Source organism: Euphorbia lathyris, chromosome 5 (assembly GCF_963576675.1).
Source record: "Euphorbia lathyris chromosome 5, ddEupLath1.1, whole genome shotgun sequence".
Taxonomy (NCBI): Eukaryota; Viridiplantae; Streptophyta; class Magnoliopsida; order Malpighiales; family Euphorbiaceae; genus Euphorbia; species Euphorbia lathyris.
The window spans coordinates 44,987,827-45,009,400 of record NC_088914.1 but is presented as its reverse complement, the minus strand read 5'-3'; the positions used below and the strand labels follow the sequence as shown (position 1 = coordinate 45,009,400).

Below are 21,574 nucleotides of genomic sequence, written 5' to 3'. Positions count from 1 at the left end.
AAGGAGGGGTGTAAGCCGAGATTTGTGAAACCTCTGTAAAATTTCCACTATCCATTATACAAACTTTATCTATTTTCTTATTACTTATGCTTTATTTATTCATCTCTATAGCAATATTTTTTTATAGAGAATTGTTTATTCACTCAAACAAAACTTTTCTTAAAGCGTTTAAGGTCTTTACAGAACTTTTATTTCTCATTTATTGTAAAACTCGATTTTGGGCAAACAATTTTATACTTGAAAGCGAGATCGAAATTATGCTGATTTGGTAGTAAAGACCACACTCTATAATTGCAGACGAATTATCAGTTGACATGTCCATAGATCGGGCTAGACCTATTGGCTTTTTGCTAAAAAATACTTAGCCTTAGTTTCACCCCAATTCGTTATTATTCTAGGCAGATCACCTAAAAAAAGTTTTTAATAATAAAAATTATAATCTATACTTGAATATATATATTTAATATATAAATTTAGTAATTGATATGAATAGGATGAGCTGAGTGGAGTCGATCCACTCTATTTTTATAAATTCTACCTTAGATATAGGCTAGTTTTAACGAACCAAGTTATTTTTTTATTGATCTAAATCCGATCCATCTCTAGTTACAAGGACAAAAAGTTAAAAGCTTTGATGTTTTATTATTATTTTGGCTTATTACAAATCAAAATCAAAACTAATAGTAGTAAGTAAGAAATAAGTGAGCATTACCAACAAAAACTTTGATTTTTTTAATAGTTTGACCGATTTCTTAGTTCGAGACTCGTCAGACACTCTTTATGTGATTCACTCTTTGATTAAAGCTTTCTGAATGGTACGTATAATTTTTGAGTGTTCTTATATTTTTTCTAGTTTAGTGATTCTGAGATGTATTAGAGATATTAATTAACATAAGGGTAGTTTAGGATATTAGAAATGTAACAGGGGTACTTTAGTATTTTCTCCTCTTATTTTTGTTTGTATCCGTTACTCAAGATGCCTATATTAAGGCACTTCTGTTTCTCTGTAAATTAAATTTTCTTTAATCAATTTCATAATCCTCTTGTTTCCAATATGGTATCAGAGCAAAGAAAGATTGCTTCCGCTTTCTAAATTCGTTTTTTTCTTCCGTTCTTTAGTTCTCTTTGTTTGTTGCAGTCCTGATTTGTTTGCGATCTTTTCTCCTGGTTGAAGATGACGTACATCGGTGCAGTAATTGGGGAAACATGCAACAATGGACGGAATAACAATCATGATGGGTCTGGGCATACAAATGTTAATCAAGAATCTGGAATTCCTCCAAACAACAATCAAGAAGGTAATTCTAGTCTTGAAAATAATGGTAGGAATTTTAATCGTGATGAAGGTAGGGTTCTTGATGTGTCTCAAAATCCCTCAAGTCCTTTCTACTTACATCCAAGTGAAAACCCTAGTCTGGTTTTAGTTACTCAACAATTGACTAACAAGAATTATTTTTCATGGAGTAGATCAATCAAGGGATCTTTATTGGCTAAAAATAAATTCTGTTTTTGTGATGGGTCTTTCCCTTTATCCTCCATACCTGAACAAAATAAGCCTGCTTGGCATCGTTGCAATCAAATGGTGTTGTCTTGGATAAAGCATTCACTTACTACGTCTATTGCTCAATCCATAATATGGTATGATTCGGCTGCTCAGGTTTGGCAGAATCTAAAAAGTAGGTTTTCTCAAGGGGATGTTCTTCATATTGCTGAGCTTCAAGATGAAGTTTTGTCAACAGTGCAGGGTGATTTGTCAGTTACTGATTATTTTACAAAATTACAAATGGTGTGGCAAGAATTCATTAACTTTAGAGCTATTCCATCTTGTACTTGCACTATTACAAGTGTTGATCAGTGTGTTGCCATTAAAAATGTTAGAAAGTATCAAGATCAAGACTTTATTATTAAGTTCTTGAGAGGGCTGAATTCTAATTTTAGTTTGGTTAAATCCCAAAGTCTCATGCAAGATCCTTTACCAACTATAGATAGGGTGTTTAATCTTGTGATTCAACAAGAGAGGCAGCTTGAGTCTTGTCTTGATGTTTCTTCTTTTGGAGATGCATTTGTCAATTATGCAAGGGCACCTTTAGGTGATGGTTCTGCTAGGAATCAAGGGCAAACTTCTGGCAAGAGGCCATATCAGGCTTATGGAAAGAAAGGGCCTGTTTGCACTCACTGTGATAAAGAAGGTCATACAGTTGATACATGTTTCAAGAAACATGGTTATCCTCCTAATTTCAAGCACAGAAAACGGTTTGCAGCAAATGTGGTAGTTGAGGATGGAACTAATCAAGCTTGTGATCCTGCTGAAATTACTTCTGAACAATATGCTCAACTTATGAGTTTACTTCAGCAAATGCAGAAGTCACAAGGGTCACAAGGGTCTACAGGTCCTGTTGTTAATGCTATGACCTCTCAACATGTTGCTGCGCACACGTCTCAAGCCGGGCCATCTGGGCATGCTATGACTTTTTCAGGGGGTACTTTGCAACCTCAATTTGATACCAATTTCACAGGTATGCCTTTTCTTAATGATGTCACTGGTTCACCATCATGGTTAGTGGACTCTAGAGCCACTGATCATGTTGTTAACACTGACATTTATTTTGATCAAGTAACTAGCATTGCTCCTAGGAAAGTATTTCTGCCTAATGGGTCTACTTTAGTGGTTAATAAAGTAGGTACTATCAAATTGTCTAAAGACTTAGTCTTGCATAATGTGTTGCTCATTCCTGTGTTTAAGTTTAATCTTATCTCAGTTAGTTGTTTGTTAAGAGATAACAATTGTTCAATGCATTTTATGCAAGATAAGTGTGTTTTTCAGGACAATGTCAGCAGGAGGATGATTGGTTCAGCTGATCAGGAGCATGGACTTTATCATTTTCAACAAAATGCTGACTTATCACGATTCATAAATGCTATTACTGCTAGTTCATCTTTTTTGTTTTCCTTATGGCATAATAGATTAGGACACTTAGCATGTTCTAAATTGAAAGCTATGAATATTTCTGGTTTAGCTGGTTCTTGTGATTCTATGGATTTTGTTTGTCATGTATGTCCGTTAGCTAAACAAAAGAGAATGCAATTTCCTATTAGTACTTCAGTTTCTAGTACATGCTTCGATTTAGTGCATATTGATGTCTGGGGTCCTATGGCTGTTCCTTCTATTATGGGGTATAAATAGTTCTTAACAGTGGTGGATGATTGCAGTAGATTTACTTGGGTTTGTTTTCTTGTTTCTAAAAATGAAGCTACTAATGCTATTAAGAAGTTTTACAATTTTGTTTATACTCAGTTTTCTGTGAAAATCAAAGTCATTAGGTCTGATAATGCAAAAGAATTGCACCTAAAAGATTTTTATGCAGAAAAAGGTGTGGTACATCAAACTGCTTGTCCCTATACTCCTCAGCAAAATAGTATAGTTGAAAGAAAGCATCAACATTTGTTAAATGTTGCTAGGGCTCTCCGGTTTCAGGCTAACTTACCTTTAGATTTTTGGACTGATTGCACTCTACATGATGTGCATCTTATTAATTTGCTTCCTACTCATGTGTTGAATGATCTGTCTCCTTATCAGAAACTCTATAACAAAGTGCCTGATTATTCTCAATTAAAAGTGTTTGGTTCTCTTGCTTATGCTACTGTGGTGGCTGGACATAAGCAGAAGTTTGATGCTAGGGCGTTACCTTGTGTTTTTCTAGGTTTCCCCTCTAACATCAAAGGATATAGGTTATTTGATTTAAAACATAGGTCATATATTGTTTCTAGAGATGTTAAGTTCCATGAGAATGTTTTTCCTTACTCTAGTTATAAGGATGTTGCATCTAAAGAATTTAGTTTTCCTATTTTTGATCCTTTGCCATTTGAGGATGTTGTTTCTGATTCTTCTCATGATTATGTTAGTCCTTGTGGGCATGAACCTGTTAATGAGTATGGCCCTATTAATGCGTCTGCTTCTGTTAATATACATAATCCTGTTCATGACACTTCAACGAATGAGGTTACGTGTGTGCAGAATTTTGTGCCTTCTACTTCTTCTGTTCCTGTTAGGAAGTCCATGAGAAATAGAAATGCTCCTATATATTTGCAAGACTTCAACTGTCATCAGTTGTGCTCTCAACCTTCCACTACTACTATTTTTCCTAAGTATCCTCTTGAATCAGTTCTTAGTTATCATAGGTTTTCTGCTAAACATAAATCATATGTTATGGCAGTTGACATTATTCATGAACCTAAAACTTATAAGCAAGCTCAGCAACATGAGTGTTGGAGAGAGGCTATGAAGAAAGAAATTCAAGCGTTAGAGTTAAATCATACATGGGATATTGTGGATTTGCCTGTTGGTGTTATTCCTATTAAATGTATGTGGTTGTTTAAAGTTAAATTGAATGCAAATGGTAGTTTAGAAAGGTATAAGGCAAGACTTGTTGCCAAAGGATATACTCAGACTGAGGGTATAGACTATATTGAAACCTTTTCTCCAGATTGTCCAAAGACAAAGGAACTCCTCTGCCAGACAAAACATCTTACAGAAGAATGATAGGCAGATTGGTCTATCTCACCACAACAAGACCTGATATAAGTTATACAGTAAATCAACTCATTCAATTCCTTGCTTGCCCAACTGATGTGCACTTGCAAGCAGCTCTGAAGGTTCTCAAGTACATCAAACGCACACCTGCTCAAGGCCTGTTCTTCCCAGCTAATGCATCATTAACAATAAGAGCCTTTAGTGACTCTGATTGGGCTGGTTGTCCGGATACTCGAAGGTCCATAACAGGGTACACAATATTCATTGGTGATTCCCTGGTCTCATTGAAAAGCAAGAAGCAGGCAGTTGTTTCAAGAAGTTCTACCGAGGCTGAATATAGAGCTTTAGCAGTAGCTTCTTCAGAGATTCAGTGGATTCATTGTGTTTTGCAATTCTTACATCTCTCATCTCCTTCTGCTGCTGTTCTTTATTGTGACAACAAATCTGCTGTGTATTTGGCCCATAACTCCACATTTCATGAAAGGTCCAAACATATAGAGATTGACTGTCATTACATTCGTGAAAAGATTCAATCTGGCCTTCTACGTTTGATTCCTGTTACCACTCACCAGCAACTTGCTGATCTCCTAACAAAACCTCTTCCAGCAAAACACTTCAAGGAATTAGTTGCTCGTCTTGGTCTCATCAACATTTGCCAGCCAGATTGAGGGGGGGGGGGGGGGTATTAGAGATATTAATTAACATAAGGGTAGTTTAGGATATTAGAAATGTAACAGGGGTACTTTAGTATTTTCTCCTCTTATTTTTGTTTGTATTCGTTACTCAAGATGCCTATATTAAGGCACTTCTGTTTCTCTGTAAATTAACTTTTCTTTAATCAATTTAATAATCCTCTTGTTTCCAATAAGATGGTCCAGCTAGGAGGAGTCTGGCAGTGGCTGGATCCGTTTTGAGCCGATCCATTGTTATTGTGACCCTATCCGCCAGTAATGTATTATCTTAATGTCTATTAGAGTTTGATGAACATATATTTTTACAGTAGAAATACAATGTAGCATTCCAATATTACAGTCCTGAATCAATCTCCAACCAGTATTATTGCGATAATGTATGTGATAGCTTCCAAGTTTCAACGGCCAAAGATTATCGCGACAAGCCGAGATGATCCCACTGTACAGTTTACAACCCAACCCAAGTGATTGACTAGTTCAGCCCAGTTGCCTCAAAAGAAAAAAAACAAAAAAAAACTAGTTCAGCCCAGTCAATGAGCCGGACAACGTCGGCTCGGCTTTCCATTTCCATTTCCTACAAATCACAGAGGCCAATTATGTAATTTAGTTTAGATCAATAAATGTTTTTTGAGAGAAGATGAATTAAATGTTACTAGTATTAAAATTTAGGAAATAAAATCTCTCCGTCTTTCAGACCAAGAACAACACAAGACGAGCGAGAGAAACACAAAGATTTAGCGTTAAGAGATATATAACCCAATACAAAGAAACACACAAAATATTTCTCTTCACTCGTTATCTATTTCCCTTTTCTTTCTCAATCGATCTGCGGTCTAAGTAATTATTTCTTTTAATTTACAGCTCTTCCAAGGTTTATTCCTTGATCTATCTCTCTCCTTGTTCGTTTTTCTCTGGTAATTTTCCATCGCCTTCTTTCCCTTTTTGTGTTTTTCTTTTTCTTTCTCTTTTCTATCGAAACCCTAGGGTTTCAAGTTTGTTCAATTTGCAGTCTTTTTCTTTTTCTTTTCGTTAATGTGTTTGCGTGTGCTCATACGTTCTAATGAAACCCTACATTGCTTTTGTGTTGATTTGTCCTTCTCTTCTGTGAATTAGGGTTCTTAATTGAAGCGAAGGTTCACAAGGCGGAGCCGAATTTTGCAGTATGAGCATCGATAACCCCGGCAGAGGAGAGAACTAGGGTTTCGAGTGACTTGGTTCCACGGTGTGATTTCCATGGGCGATGGAGGTGTCGCATGCATGCCTTTGCAGCATAATACTATCATGGAGAGATTTCCAATTCAGGAAAATGCGACAACACTTTGTAGCGTAGGCAAACCTGGCAATACCACCACCACAGCTACTCCCACCACCAACAATAGCAACACCAGCAGCAATAACAATAACAGTAAGTGTAACAGTAACAACAACTCCAATAGCAATGGCAACAGCACTACCAATGGCTTAAACTCAAAGCCCAAGAAAGTATTGAAGAAGGTGATTAAGGTTAAAAAGGTCATTACAGTGAAGAAAGCAGCGGCTGAGAAGAGTGAATTCGGATTGGAGAAGACAACAAAGGTTATTAAGCAGACAGATGCAGCGACTGGCAAGGAGAAGGAAGCAACAGTTCTTAAGGAGAAGGAAGTAATAAAGGTTAGCAAAGACAAGGAGAAGGAAGAAAAGAGCAGCAAGGATACCGACATTGTTTTGAGTTTTGTTGATAATAAGGTACAGAGTAATAAAGAAGAAGTTGAAGAAGGTGAATTGGGTACATTAAAGTGGCTAGTGAAACCAGATGTTGAAAACGGCGAGCCTGTCACAGCAGAGAAAGCAAGGAGGAATGAAATTGAGAAAGGAGAGATTATTAGTGAGAAATGGAGGAAAGGTGATACAGAGAAGGGAGAGGTCGTTTTGGGTTCGGGTAGGTGGAGGAAATGGGACTTTACCAGAGATGATATTGAAAAAGGTGAGTTCGTTCCAGATAGGTGGCATAATAAAGACAATTTCATCTTCAGTAAATCCCGAGGCAGGTATGATAACATTAGAGAGCGTACACCACCTTCTGGGAAGTATTTCAGTGAGGACGTTTATAGAAGGAAAGAGTTTAGAAGTGCGAGTAATCAGCATGGTAAAAGCTCTTCTAGGTGGGAGAGTGGCCTTGAAAGAAATATAAGAATCAGTTCAAAGATTGTGGATGAAGACGGCTCTTATAAGAGTGAATATATTGATGGAAAGAATCATGGAAGAGAGTACAGTTCAGGTAACAGGTTAAAGCGATATGGAGCTGAGTGTGATAGCAATGAGCGCAAACTGTATGTTGATTATGGGGATTATGCAAGCTCAAAAAGTAGGAGAATTTCTGAAGATAGTACACGCTCTGCTCATTCCGAGCACTACTCAGGTCGCCCTCTGGAGAGGTTCTATAGAAATTCTTCCTCTTCTACTTCTTCTTCAAGAATACCTTCGTTGGATAAATATTCCTCCAGACATCATGAGCCCAGTTTTTCTTCGAAAGTAGTTTATGACAGGCACGGACGTAGTCCAGGGCATTCTGAGCGGTCCCCACATGACAGAGCCCGGTATTATGATCACAGAAGTCCAATTCGAAGAGAGAGGTCTCCCTATGTTCGTGAAAGATCCCCATATGGACGTGACAAATCTCCATATGACAAGAGACGTCATTATGGTTATAGAAGTCCTCATTCAGAGCGGTCTTCACAGGATCGGTACAACGATCGCAGGGATCGGACTCCTAATGTTCTTGATTGTTCCCCAGTTGATCGGGGCAGGTCTCATAATCAGCGAGACATGAGCCGAAAAGGTGGTGTAATTGAAAAGCGAAACTCTCAGGTTGGTAATAAAGGCCAGGAGGATAAGCTTAGCCAACCGGATTCTAGTGGAAGAGATCCTCAATTCTCTGGTAAAGAACCTCAAGATAGAAATATTACCCAGAATATTAATGAATTTGAGGAGAAAAAAGATAGCTCTGAGCTTCGCCTAGAAGAGCAGTCTCAAAGTCCATGCAAGAATGGCAAAGAATCTCCTCATGTGGATGGACCTCCTCCCGAAGAACTACTATCCATGGAAGAAGACATGGATATCTGTGATACACCACCTCATGCGCAGCCAGTCACTGATATATACACAGGGAAATGGTTTTACCTCGACTATTTTGGCCTGGAATGTGGACCTTCAAAATTATGTGACCTTAAATCATTCGTGGATGAGGGAGTTCTTGTGTCAGACCACTTGATCAAGCGCGCTGATAGCGACAGGTGGGTAACCATTGAAAATGCTGTTTCACCAGTAGTGACTGCTAATTTCCCATCTATTGTGTCAGACACTGTAACTCAACTAGTGAGCCCTCCAGAGGCACCTGGTAATGTCTTGGCAGATACTGGAGATATGACTCAATCTGGTTACCTAAGTGTTGACGAAGCAGCAATGACTTTGCAACAGCCCCAAGTCTTCCTTAACGATGGTTCTGTTGTGTCTGAACATTTAGAAGATCTCCACATTGATGAGAGGGTTGGAGCTTTGTTGGAGGGTTTTAGTGTTACCCCTGGCAGAGAACTGGAGACTATTGGAGGTATTTTAATCTCTTAAATTTCCTTCCCCCCCCATTCAATAAAGTTATGGTGTTATTACAGATGTTTATATAGGTACATATATTTTCGTCAGGGGAGATCTCTTATCTTTTTTTTACTTTTTTTGGTCTTGCAGAGGCATTACAAATGACATTTGACCATTTGTTGTGGGAGGGATGTGAGAAACCAGAAGGTAACTATAACTATGTAGTTTATTCATTTTATGTAATTACTCTGTTCTTTTTTTTTTTGGGTTAGGATTAACGTATGGTCATTATGATTTAATTTCTTGGTGAAATTTCTACATGCTGAACTTTTGACCCTTTAAAATAATAAAAATTTCTTGGCTATTCTGGAAGTTAGGTTTACTCAATCTGGCACCATTCTTCAGTTCTGATGTAATATCGTATCCTAATTTTCAACGATCTGCGGTTTTTTTTATCATTTGAGTTGGTGCAATACTTTTCTGGATGGTTAAGGGGTTTCAAAGCTGATGTACACTTAGAATACAATGAATCTCCAAGGAAACTATTTGTTGAAAATCTGAATCATCGTATTTTGTAGGACTTGGCATAAAATTTTGTACTACAGATGTTGACTGTCACTGTGGCCTTGACAGAGAATATTGTGCTGCAGTTTTTGTTTCTCATACCATTTTTCCTCCTTTGATCCTGAAAATCACTTGGAAGTTCTTGAGTTCCCACTGTAAATGATATACATTCTCCTAATTTCATTGGCAGTAGGGTGTCAATTGTCAAAGTTGGTCAGAAGTTGAAGAAAAAGCAGTTGTTCTGCTGTAAACAATGGCATTGGAAATGGACTATGTATCATGGATTTCTGGTTTAGGTGTCAGTAAAATTGGCTGAGGACCCCTTTGTACATAAGAATGCATCTGCATTTTTTGCTTGAAATCATTTATGTGCCACAAGATTTTAATTTTGCAAACTGATGGATTTTTAATCTTCATGCACAGGTTTCAGTTTGAATCAACTTGCAGAGCAACATGTTCAGAGTAATGATGATTTATCAAAATATTCTGACCTGAAGCAAAATGAAGTTGTTGAAGTGAGTTCCAGTGCATCCTTTGATAAAGACCAAGGCTGCACCTTTTTGGTTGACTCTGCTGATTGGTTTTCTGGTAGATGGTCATGCAAGGGTGGTGACTGGAAGAGGAACGATGAAGCTTTGCAGGATAGAATTTCTAGGAGAAAACTTGTTGTAAATGATGGCTTTCCATTGTGCCAAATGCCAAAATCGGGTTCTGAGGACCCACGGTGGCATAGAAAAGATGATTTGTATTTTCCTTCTCAAAGTAGAAGGCTTGACCTGCTGCCTTGGGCTTTCTCCTGCCTAGATGAGAAAAATGATTCTGTTGGTCTCAGCAGACAACCTCTAGCTAAGGCTACTTTGGTTAGGGGGGCCAAAGGAACTGTGCTACCAGTTGTTAGGATAAATGCATGTGTTGTGAAGGACCATGGTTCCTTTGTTTCTGAACCTCGTGCTAAAGTTCGAGGAAAGGAAAGGCATACTTCAAGGTCTTCTCGCGCTTACGCTCTTGCTAGTGATGCTAGAAGGTTAATGATAGAAGGTGATTCTCAATCCATAATCGATCAAGATTCTCATGGTTCATGGAAGTCCATTTCATCTATTAGCACTCCTAAGGACCGTCTTTGTACAGTGCATGACTTACACCTACATTTGGGTGAGTGGTATTACCTTGATGGTTCTGGACATGAACAGGGTCCTTCATCATTTTCAGAGCTTCAGGTCTTGGCAAGTCAAGGTGCTATCCAAATATTTAGTAGTGTTTTCAGGAAGTTCGATAGAGTGTGGGTTCCAGTTATCCCTGACACTGAGACTTCTGAAGCCACTGTTAAAATTAAACCAGAGAATGTTGCATCACCTGGTATTTCTTCAGTTGCTCTTTCGAAACCTAAGAGTGCTTCTGAAATTAACACAAGTTCCACTTCCTTTCATGGCCTGCATCCACAGTTCATTGGTTTTACCCGTGGGAAGCTACATGAACTGGTAATGAAATCCTATAAGAGCAGGGAGTTTGCTGCTGCCATAAATGATGTTCTGGATCCATGGCTCAGTGCTAAACAGCCTAAGAAGGAGATTGATGACCTTATATACCGAAAATCAGGTATGGAATAAGTTCCTGAGAAAACGATTGATATCATATTTTAGGAAGTTTGACAAAGAGCAACATTAAGTTCATGGGTGAAGTATGTCATAATCTTCCTTTCCTGCCATCCCATGTAATTGTCCTGCTAATGAACGGTCTGATTGTTCAGTATTAGGCTAAAATGATTTCTTTTCGGAATCATTTGGTTCTACACTCCATTATTTCTCTGTTCCCTTTTCATGAATTTGCATTGCCTTCTAATGAAAATTTAATGGTGAAATTAATTAACTGTCAGGAATTAATATGAATTCCAGGCAGATGGTACTCATGCTTATTGCATATGTGATAATGGTTTGGTTAATTTCATGTTATACTCAAGTGTTACAGAATGAAAGTGTGTTTTTTCTTCTTCTTAAATTAAAGCAGATGTACTGTTCTATGTTTTCTTTTTCTGCTTTTTATTCATATCTTATCTATTGCATTTTGATTTATTTGGCTCTGAGATTCCTTGGTGTCAGCAATTTGCAACTTTTATTTTATTAGATGCATATTGGTCTTAAGATTATTCTCCTTCCCTTCAATTGGTTGTTTCTCTTTCTTGGGTTTAGTTAAACATTTGAAATAGTAAGTTGTGACTGGTGGCTATATTTTCTTCTCTACCCCACTCGTGTACTTTCAAAGTTTCAATTACGGGACTGCAATAACTGTGCTGTTATAGATCCTGGTAATTAATTAGTGTCTATACATAGTATTTGTTGAAGCATTGTTTCACATACTCGCACCATTGATCTGAATCAATACTGTTGTAGTGACTGGCTATATCAATTTATATTGGTTGTTTTGATGTAATTCTAGGTAATAAGGATCCTATGTCATGCCATTGACATACCATTGAGATGATTATGAATTTTTTTTTTTAACTTCTTTTCATGGGTTCTTCCATGTATGCACTATTATTATAACTACTTGGTATTCATTCTGAGGCTTTTTTCCTTGGGGGATCCTGCTTAATTGTAGAAATTGATGCACGTGCTGGCAAAAGAGCTCGACTACATGTTGAGGAAAGTGAGGATGATTATATCACAGATGAAGACATGCAAGCTGTTCAGAAGGATGAAACCCCATTTGAAGAATTATGTGGTGATGCTGCTTTCCATGGAGAAAGTAGTGCGGGCTTAGAGACTGAGTTGGGTAGCTGGGGTTTATTGGATGGTCATATGCTGGCACGAGTGTTTCATTTTCTAAGGTCTGACGTGAAATCTCTTGTCTTTTCTTCTTTAACTTGTAAGCACTGGAGAGCTGCTGTCAGTTTTTACAAGGATATATCAAGACAAGTGGATCTTTCACATTTGGGTCCTAACTGCACTGACTCAATGATATGGAATATCATGGTAAGTATACTATGCCTTGTTCTTTTGAAGATAAGGCCATGCTTTAAATTTTTTTCTGTTTGAAATAAGCTATTTTCTTGCAGAATGGTTATAATAAAGAAAAGATAAAGTCCGTGGTGCTGGTTGGTTGCAAGAATATTACTTCTGGCTTGCTTGAAGATATCATTCGCTCTTTTCCCTTTTTATGTTCAATAGATATCAGAGGTTGCTGCCAGTTGAAGGAGCTGGTCTTTAAATTTCCTGATGTGTGCTGGATCAGGAATCGCGGTTCACGTGGTGCTGGGATTGTTGAAGAGTCATATTCCAAACTAAAGAGTCTTAGGCAGATCAGTGAAAAACCTCTTGCCTTTAATAAGATCAAGGGTCTTAATAGCGATGCAGATGATTTTGAACTGAAGGAGTATTTTAATAGTGTTAATAAGAGGGACCCAGCTAATCCATTATTCCGACACAGTTTATATAAACGCTCAAAGTTGTTTGATGCTAGAAAATCATCATCTATTCTTTCTAGGGATGCTCGTATAAGGCGGTGGGCCATAAAGAAATCTGAAACTGGCTACAAGAGGATGGAGGGATTTCTTGCTTTTGGTTTGAAGGACATTATGAAGGAGAATACCTTTGATTTCTTTGTGCCCAAGGTACTACAAGTTAATTTGTCTGTTTGGATTTTTTTGTCCTAAATATTTGTTTTCTTATCCTTTTCATCTCTTAATCAGGTAGCTGAAATTGAGGACAGGATGCAAAATGGTTATTATACTGGGCATGGTTTAAGGTCTGTCAAGGAGGACATCAGTCGAATGTGCAGGGATGCAATAAAGTAAGTTTTTCCTACATATATATGTAGTCGATATAACTGTTCCTCTTCCATCATTTTCTAGCCTTTCCACTTGCCCACATTATGTTATGCATGGTTACTGGTTCACTACGTATTCTTTTTTTTCTTTTTTTTTTTTGAAACACAGTTTATGGTTGGATATATATGCTATATATACTTCTGTGTTGTTTTGCTCTTATCAGTTGTTTTTATTCTTCATTGTAATAATTACTTGTATATTTTTGGATGCAGAGCAAAAAATCGGGGTGCTGGTGACATGAATCGCATTATCACATTATTTCTGAAACTTGCCTCACATTTGGAAGATAGCTCTAAGTTTTCATATCAAAGAGACAAACTGATGAAGTCATGGAAAGATGATTTGTTTGCAGGTTCAGGTTATGCTCCAATGAAATATAAGAAGAAATTGGCCCTTGAAAAGAAGAATACCAGTAGGAGTAATGGCATTACCTTAGCAAATGGAAGTTCTGATTTTGGAGACTGTGCCTCTGACCGAGAAATCAGAAGGCGTTTATCCAAATTAAATAGAAAATCAATGGATTCAGGAAGTGAAACTTCTGATGGATTTGATAAGTCTTCTGAAGATGGCCGGAGTGATAGTGAAAGTACTGCGTCGGAAACAGAAAGTGACCTAGATTTTAGATCAGAAAATCGAATTGGGGATTCAAGAGGGGTTGGTTTCTTTATGGAGGATGAGTGCTTTGAGTCCATCGTAGATGATCGTGAATGGGGTGCTCGCATGACAAAAGCAAGTTTGGTTCCTCCTGTCACCAGGAAATATGAAGTTATAGATCAATATGTAATTGTAGCTGATGAGGAGGATGTTCAACGGAAGATGTGTGTTTCTTTGTCAGATGACTATGCTGAGAAGCTTGATGCACAGAAAAATGGCAGTGAGGAATTGGATATGGAGCTTCCTGAAGTCAAGGAGTTCAAACCTAGAAAACAGCTTGGAGATGAGGTTATCGAACAAGAAGTTTATGGGATTGATCCATATACCCACAATCTTTTGTTAGATTCAATGCCTGATGAACTAGATTGGCCTCTATCAGAGAAGCAAATGTTTATTGAAGATATGCTCCTTCGAGCTTTGAATAAGCAAGTCAGGCACTTTACTGGCACTGGGAACACTCCAATGATCTTCACTTTGCAGCCTATTGTCCAAGAAATTGAAAAGGCTGCTGAAGAGGATTGTGATGTAAAGACAATGAAAATGTGTCAGCGTATCCTTATGGCAATGGATAACCGTCCTGATGATAACTATGTTGCTTATAGGAAGGTACTAGCATCATTCTTAAATTCTTGGGCTTGGTAAGGCTTCCTTGATCTTCTTCTTATCATTGTTTTTCTTTTACTTGTATTTCTAGGGGCTTGGTGTTGTTTGCAATAAAGAAGGTGGCTTTGAAGCAGATGATTTTGTTGTGGAGTTCTTGGGAGAGGTATGGATGCTAATGTGCAAACCATGGCATTACTTCTAATAAGCATTTGCAATTGTCTGAATGTTTTTTTTTTTTTGTCAAATTTACAATTTTAATTATCTTTAGTATGTTTGTCTATCTTTTGATCAGATAGGAATGTGAATGTGTGTTTGAAATATCTGTCAGCCACCACCTCTAAACCTAATGTAGAATGTGAAAGGTAAAAAGGAAAGGTGCAGATATTGTCATTGATAAGTGCTAGGAAAACCACATGACGTGAAAGCCCATATCATGAGTCTTCATAGGTATAAATCTTAGATCATGGTCGTCACTGTATATTTTTCAGAGTAGAGTGCTTATGGTATTTGATACAGTAAGGACTTGTTGACACTTGATCCTGCAAAGCTGATTGAAGTGGCACAGTGATTTTTCGACCTAAGAAATGGTTCAGAAGAGAGTTTGATTTTTTTTATTGCTTGAACAGTTGCTCATATAGAATTTAAAATGTGAAAGTCTTGTATCACAAATAAGGCTAACATCATGTGTTGTCTTCTGAAAACATGGGAATTTGCATTTATGTTAGCAGGTGACAATGTTGTTTATATGTTGTTCCTTAATATAGTTTCCTTGAGCTTTATGGTGCTGAAATTAGGTTTTCTTTTTTGCTTAAAATATTATAGGTTTATCCTGCTTGGAAATGGTTTGAGAAGCAAGATGGCATCCGATCTTTGCAGAAAGATAGTAAAGATCCTGCTCCTGAATTTTACAATATTTATCTCGAGAGGCCAAAGGTTTTTTTTTTTTTACTTCTCAAGTTCATTGCTGTTGTTTTCTTATGCCTTGTATCATGATAGTCAGACCTGATTTTGTCGTCATTTTACAGGGTGACGCTGATGGTTACGACTTGGTGGTCGTTGATGCTATGCACAAGGCAAACTATGCAAGCCGAATTTGTCATTCATGTAGACCTAATTGTGAAGCAAAGTGAGTTTTGTCCGTACATGTTCTATTTCCGTCCATCATGAAAGTTTGCCCCCAAGCAGTGTGTAAACATTCAGTAAAAAATGTTTTAACAGACTTTGCTATTTGATACAGTTTCTTGCCTTTTGTGCATTTGCAAGAGATAAATATAGCTGCATAGAAATTGTAAATGTGAAGCAATATAGTCTCGTTGACATTTTAGGAATAAAATTATTGCATCTGCTTCTTGTCCAAGGAACATGAATTTTATACAGCTAAGTGTTATTATTTAATTGTAAACTAATGATTGACATTGTGCTCTTAGTGGAAATCAGTCCTTTATGAATTACAGCAGTTGCATTGATGATAGAAGTCCTTTTGTTTGGTCTTCTTTCGTTGTCCCCCAATTTTCTTATGCATGTAATTGAATTTTCCTGAGAATCTGGATCCATTAATATGTTTCTGAAGTGAGTACGTATGATGCCGCATCTCTTTCTATAGATATGTTGGTTAAAAAATATAGAAGTTCTTTTGAACTATACATTCCTTTTAATGGAGAAAAGAATGGTTGCACTTGATCATAGTCTCACAGTGGAAGTTCTTGTTCAATATTGTGAAGATTTTGGTCATTTATTTGTGGCTCAATTTCTTGAATACAGAGTTACTGCTGTAGATGGTCAGTACCAGATTGGGATCTACACCTTACGAGAAATTCGATACGGCGAAGAGATCACATTCGATTACAATTCTGTAACGGAGGTTCATATCTTTTGCCTTCAGTCCTGTTCGTACCAAATAAAATATTTTCATGCATGCTAAACTTACATTTGGTTTTTCTTCATATTGTAGAGTAAAGAAGAATATGAAGCATCTGTTTGTTTATGTGGTAGTCAAGTTTGTCGGGGCAGCTACTTAAATTTGACTGGTGAAGGGGCTTTCCAGAAGGTATACAGTGCAATTAATTTTTATTGACAATTGTTGACCTTGTTTCCTAGACACCCCCCCACCCCCTCTCTCACTTTTTAGATGGAATTTCATTTTGTCCCTTACTTTGAAAAGTCATCGTCCACAGTTAATTGTTTATTACTGTTTATCATCAGGTATTCAAGGAGCGGCATGCAATGTTGGATCGGCATCAGTTGATGCTTGAAGCTTGTGAATTAAATTCTGTGTCTGAAGATGATTATCTTGACTTGGGGAGGGCTGGATTAGGCCGTTGTTTGCTTGGTGGATTGCCGGATTGGGTGGTTGCATATTCTGCTCGTCTGGTATGTCTCTTTCATTTTAATGTTCTTGGATTAATTTCTTTTATTAAAACTCATTGACCTATTTTTGTGAAGGTGAGGTTCATAAATCTCGAAAGAACAAAACTTCCTGAGGAAATTCTAAGGCATAATTTGGAAGAGAAGAAGAAATATTATTCAGATATATATCTTGAGGTTGAGAGGAGTGATGCTGAGGTTCAAGTAAGTGCTATGTTGCATGTGTATGAAGGATAATTTTTCGAGTTAGTTTCTGATACCTCATTTTGAGCGCTCCTTCATGATACAGGCTGAAGGTGTCTACAACCAGAGGCTTCAAAATTTGGCAGTGACTCTGGACAAGGTTGGTAGCTTCTTACACTGACGTGTGTAAGCTTTGGTCTTGGTAATATTATTCTTGGAGTCAACATTCGATGAATGATGATATATATATATATATATATGTTTGTGGGTGTGTGGTCGTTTTAATTGAAGAAAATTTATTTAGTTATTATTTTTCTGAATGTTCACAGGTGAGATATGTAATGAGGTGTTTGGTGACCCGAAGAAAACAATTATTCTGAAGAAAACAATTATTCTTAAGAGTCAACTTTCGATGAATATATATGTGTGTGTGTGTGGTTGTCTTAATTGAAGAAAATTTATTTAGTTATTATTTTTCTGAATGTTCACAGGTGAGATATGTAATGAGATGTGTGTTTGGTGACCCGAAGAAAGCTCCACCTCCACTGGAGAGGCTGACTCCTGAAGAAAGTGTTTCTTTTCTCTGGAAAGGGGAGGGATCACTTGTTGAGGAGCTCCTTCAATGCATGACCCCTCACGTGGAAGCTGATGTGCTAAATGATCTCAAATCCAAGATTCATGCTCATGATCCATTAGATTCTGATAATATTCAGAAAGAACTTCACAAATCTTTGTTGTGGTAAGCAGCTTATATGGCTTCAGTTTTTTTTTTTTTTTTTTTTTTTTTCATGTTTGCAATTTGCTAAACTGTAGAATTTGAATATTTATTTCGAAGGCTGAGGGATGAAGTTCGGAGCCTTCCATGTACGTACAAGTGTCGGCATGATGCTGCAGCTGACTTGATCCATGTTTATGCTTATACGAGATACTTCTTTAGAATTAGGGTGAGTTGTTTGCTTCTGCTTGGCCTTCAACTACTTCTATTGGTGTTTTCTGCTTTCATCTCATGTTCAAGTAAATGCCACTTCTACTTGCAGGAATACGAGACCTTCACTTCTCAACCTGTTCACATAAGTCCACTTGATTTGGGTCCAAAGTATGCTGATAAGTTGGGAGAAGGTATTTACGAGTATTGCAAGACATATGCCGAAAATTATTGTCTGGGGCAGTTGATCTACTGGCATATCCAGACCAATGCAGAACCAGATGTTAATGTGGCTAGGGCAAGTAGGGGCTGCTTGTCGTTGCCTGACATTAGTTCGTTCTATGCCAAGGTTCAGAAGCCATCACAGCAGCGGATTTATGGCCCTAAGACAGTGAAGCTCATGGTGGAGAGGATGGTAAGTTTTGCATTCCTTGTGTTAGTTTTGGTAAAATATTATTGGACATGTAAAATTGCGTTGAGACAAGTAAGAATGATGTTATAAACACAGGTGAAGTACCCTCATAAGCCATGGCCGAAGGACCAAATATGGACATTCAAGAATTGGCCAAAAGTAATTGGAAGCCCAATGCTTGATGTGGTATTGGACAGGTCTTCTTCTATAGACAGGGAGATGGTTCATTGGTTGAAGCACAGACATAGTGTATATCAGGCAATGTGGGATAGGTAGATGAAACCATTTCCATTTCCATTTCCAGGACACACACAACACTCTGGGGAAGAGAGGCAGGTGGGTTAATTAGAGGCTACCAACTATTTGTACAAGTTTCGGAATGATTTCTCAATTTTTAGTTCACAGCTGCCCTTTTTTGCGTGGGAGTTGGCTATCATTCCGGGATGTTGCTCCTGCTGCTTTTTACTTCCTTGATTCTCATTCTTGTGTACAGTTTTGTTTTTTCTTTCCGTTTTGTAATTTGTAATTCATTCCATGCTAGTAAATCATTTTTTCCTCTCTAATTTAATTGAATATCAATAGAAGCAAATTGCTTGAAATCTGTGTCCTTTGGTAATTTCCTTCTGTCCTTTGGTAATTTCCTCGTAATTCTGTCTGCGGATATTACTACTTAAGTTGGCAAAAACAAATGTTGGTACGTAGATCAGTTTACCAATTAGAGCTTTTAATTTGTTTCCTTTTTTGGCTGATGTTTCTATGTTTCTGAAAAAGAAAAACCCTGTCTTCCAGACATTGTGTAATTGTTAATACTATTGTTATACGTATTTTCATGTTCAAATTTTAACTAAAAATCTAAAATTTAAAATTTGTACGGTATCATCTGTGAAATTTACAGTTTGAGTTGGACAAAATCCGTGCTTTGAATATTATTGAAGGTATACGTGTATGAGGTGAGATTTTTACAGTATTATGTGAAATTTACAGTTTGAGTTGTGGACAAATTTTTTGCGCTTTGGATATTATTGAAGGTATGCATGTATGAGGTGAGATGTCTACTTTATTCTTAGGCTTCATACATCATTTGCTTCCTGAATTTGTTTAAAAAGCTTGATTGACCTTCTGAACTTTCAAAGTGTCTCGATAGTCCCCTAAATTTATATAAAATGTTCACTTAGCTCTCTGAACTTGCTTTTAGATTGCTATTATATAATTCATAAAATAGATTAAAAAGCAAGTTTTTACTTGTTCAACTATAAAATTTGTCTTCTTTAATATTAGAACCACATATCCTGATCTTGATCGTTTTACTTTTTTTTTAAAACTCGTACAATATATATTCCACATTAAAATTACTCTTTTGCAACCGAGTGATTAATTCATTACATTTTAAGCAAGTTCATGGGCCTAAATGGACAATTTATACAAGTTTAGGGAGTTATCGAGACATTTTGAAAGTGCAGGGGGCCAATCAACATTTTTGAACAAGTTCATGGGTAAATGATGTATTAAGCCTTGTTTTTAAGAATGGTAACAAGCATAATGCATCATTAACATTATTGCACGCCCAACATCTGGCTTTTTTGCAATCATCGTTTGTCTTACCAATTTTTTTTACCGTTTCAGAATTACTTTATCACTGTCCTTTTTTATATATATAATTTTGTCCATTGTATATTTTTGAACAAAAACTGAAAATTCTCTCTCCCGAGCAAAATTAAAATTCTTAAAAAAATGGATCAGAGAACTTCGGAAATGGATGATTTCGAAGACGATGTAACATATCGATCCGAGAATTACTGAAATTAACGTTTTGATTTTTTTATATTTTTTTACATGAATTTTTCCTACATGAGAAAATCATCGTCATCACATACAACCTTTGATCGTGAACTTGTATTATGGTTAGGTACGAGTGAATCGCGAACAAACAGGTTCAAATTTATTTCATCAGAAGGTGTTAGGTTTTGCTCTTATCATTTGTCTAATGGAGTCTTGGAATTGGTTTTTTATTACCAATTTTGCATGTCATTAAAATTATCCGTTTAAATCCGTATTTATTAGTTTTCCCCGATGTTTTGAAAACCGGACCGAACGTTGAACCGGTGAGACAACTGGTTCAAGGTTCAATAGGTTCAACCGGTTCAACCGGAATGGTTCAACCGGATAAAAAAATAAATAAATATATATAAAAAAAATAAAATGATGTTTCATTGAACATAAAATTAAAAATTTCATACATATAATAAACAATTCTTAAGTTAACATATTAATTAAAAATTAAAAATTCATACAGATAATGTAAAAATTCACACATCAGTAACCAATCCTTAATTTAACACATTAATTAAAAATTCACACATCTAAAATCAAACCCATAGTTTAACACAATATTAAGATTAAAATTAAATTAATTAACACCAATTATTAAAGAGGTTGTTCTCTACCTAATTTTTAATTTTTTCCCTTAATTCAATATGTTTTTCAAAAAATGGCAAAAAACCAGGGTCAATCCGGTTCACTGGTTCAACACCGGTTCGCGGTTCAACCCCGGTTTGATGCGGTTTAATATAGTTGAACCTGTATAGCTAAAACCGGACCGGACACTTGACTGGTTCGCAGTTCGACCGGTTCGACCGGCCGGTCCGGTCCGGTTTTCAAAACACTCCTCGAGATAGATCGAAAAACTATTGATTTGGTTACTCCATAGTTAATATCACAGCAATTGGTATAAGAGATTTGGCTCTTCAGGGATTTGAGTATTTGTTATTTTCTGATTTATTAAGCCTTTTTAGAGTCTTAATTTATTGATTTGATGGAAACCGTAGCGAGCCAATATCAAATCAGAGTATATAGCAGCTTCAGAAGCAACTAAAAGGAAGTTTGGAATGGAAGTCCATTAATGAACTAGGCGTGGTACCTGACATTGTTAATGAGATTAACAATAAGAGTTGTTGCTCTTGCTAAGGACCGCAATATCATAATACGTCTAAACACCACTTCAGTCATTACTATCTCTTCCGAGAGATAAGAACTAGAGTAGATGTGAGAATTAAAAGAGTGTCCATTAAAGGACTATCTTGTATATCCATTTAAAGAAGGCCTTATCCCAAAAGGTTCATGATCGTCATGCGAACACTTATGGGAATAGTTTTAGAAACAATTGGCTTTAGTCTAAGTGGGCAACGAGTTTAGTGTTCTATGTCAATATTGTAATGTTGTAGGATATAAACCAGCTATAAATGAATCGTTCATT

At 36.8% G+C, this 21,574-nt stretch overlaps 1 protein-coding gene across 3 annotated transcripts; it reads left to right on the top strand.

The window, feature by feature from the left end:
* Positions 1-5,879: 5,879 nt before the first annotated feature.
* On the top strand, positions 5,880-18,926 carry LOC136229056 (histone-lysine N-methyltransferase ATXR3). 3 transcript variants are annotated; one of them, XM_066017615.1, is made up of 20 exons: positions 5,883-6,137; positions 6,337-8,809; positions 8,944-9,000; positions 9,781-10,953; positions 11,953-12,326; positions 12,410-12,964; positions 13,043-13,143; positions 13,393-14,440; positions 14,529-14,600; positions 15,260-15,370; positions 15,463-15,563; positions 16,199-16,298; positions 16,389-16,484; positions 16,640-16,807; positions 16,880-17,005; positions 17,091-17,144; positions 17,476-17,723; positions 17,820-17,928; positions 18,022-18,324; positions 18,418-18,926. In XM_066017615.1, exons 2-20 carry the CDS (start codon positions 6,457-6,459, stop codon positions 18,595-18,597), a joined length of 7,329 nt encoding a protein of 2,442 aa, XP_065873687.1. In that variant the 5' UTR covers positions 5,883-6,137; positions 6,337-6,456; the 3' UTR covers positions 18,598-18,926. The 3 variants fall into 3 exon arrangements, with proteins under 3 accessions (XP_065873688.1, XP_065873690.1, XP_065873687.1); XM_066017616.1 differs by lacking the exons at positions 18,022-18,324; positions 18,418-18,926 and having other exon boundaries at positions 5,880-6,137; positions 17,798-17,929; XM_066017618.1 differs by lacking the exons at positions 17,476-17,723; positions 17,820-17,928; positions 18,022-18,324; positions 18,418-18,926 and adding an exon at positions 17,314-17,404 and having other exon boundaries at positions 5,880-6,137.
* The last annotated feature ends 2,648 nt before the right edge of the window (positions 18,927-21,574 follow it).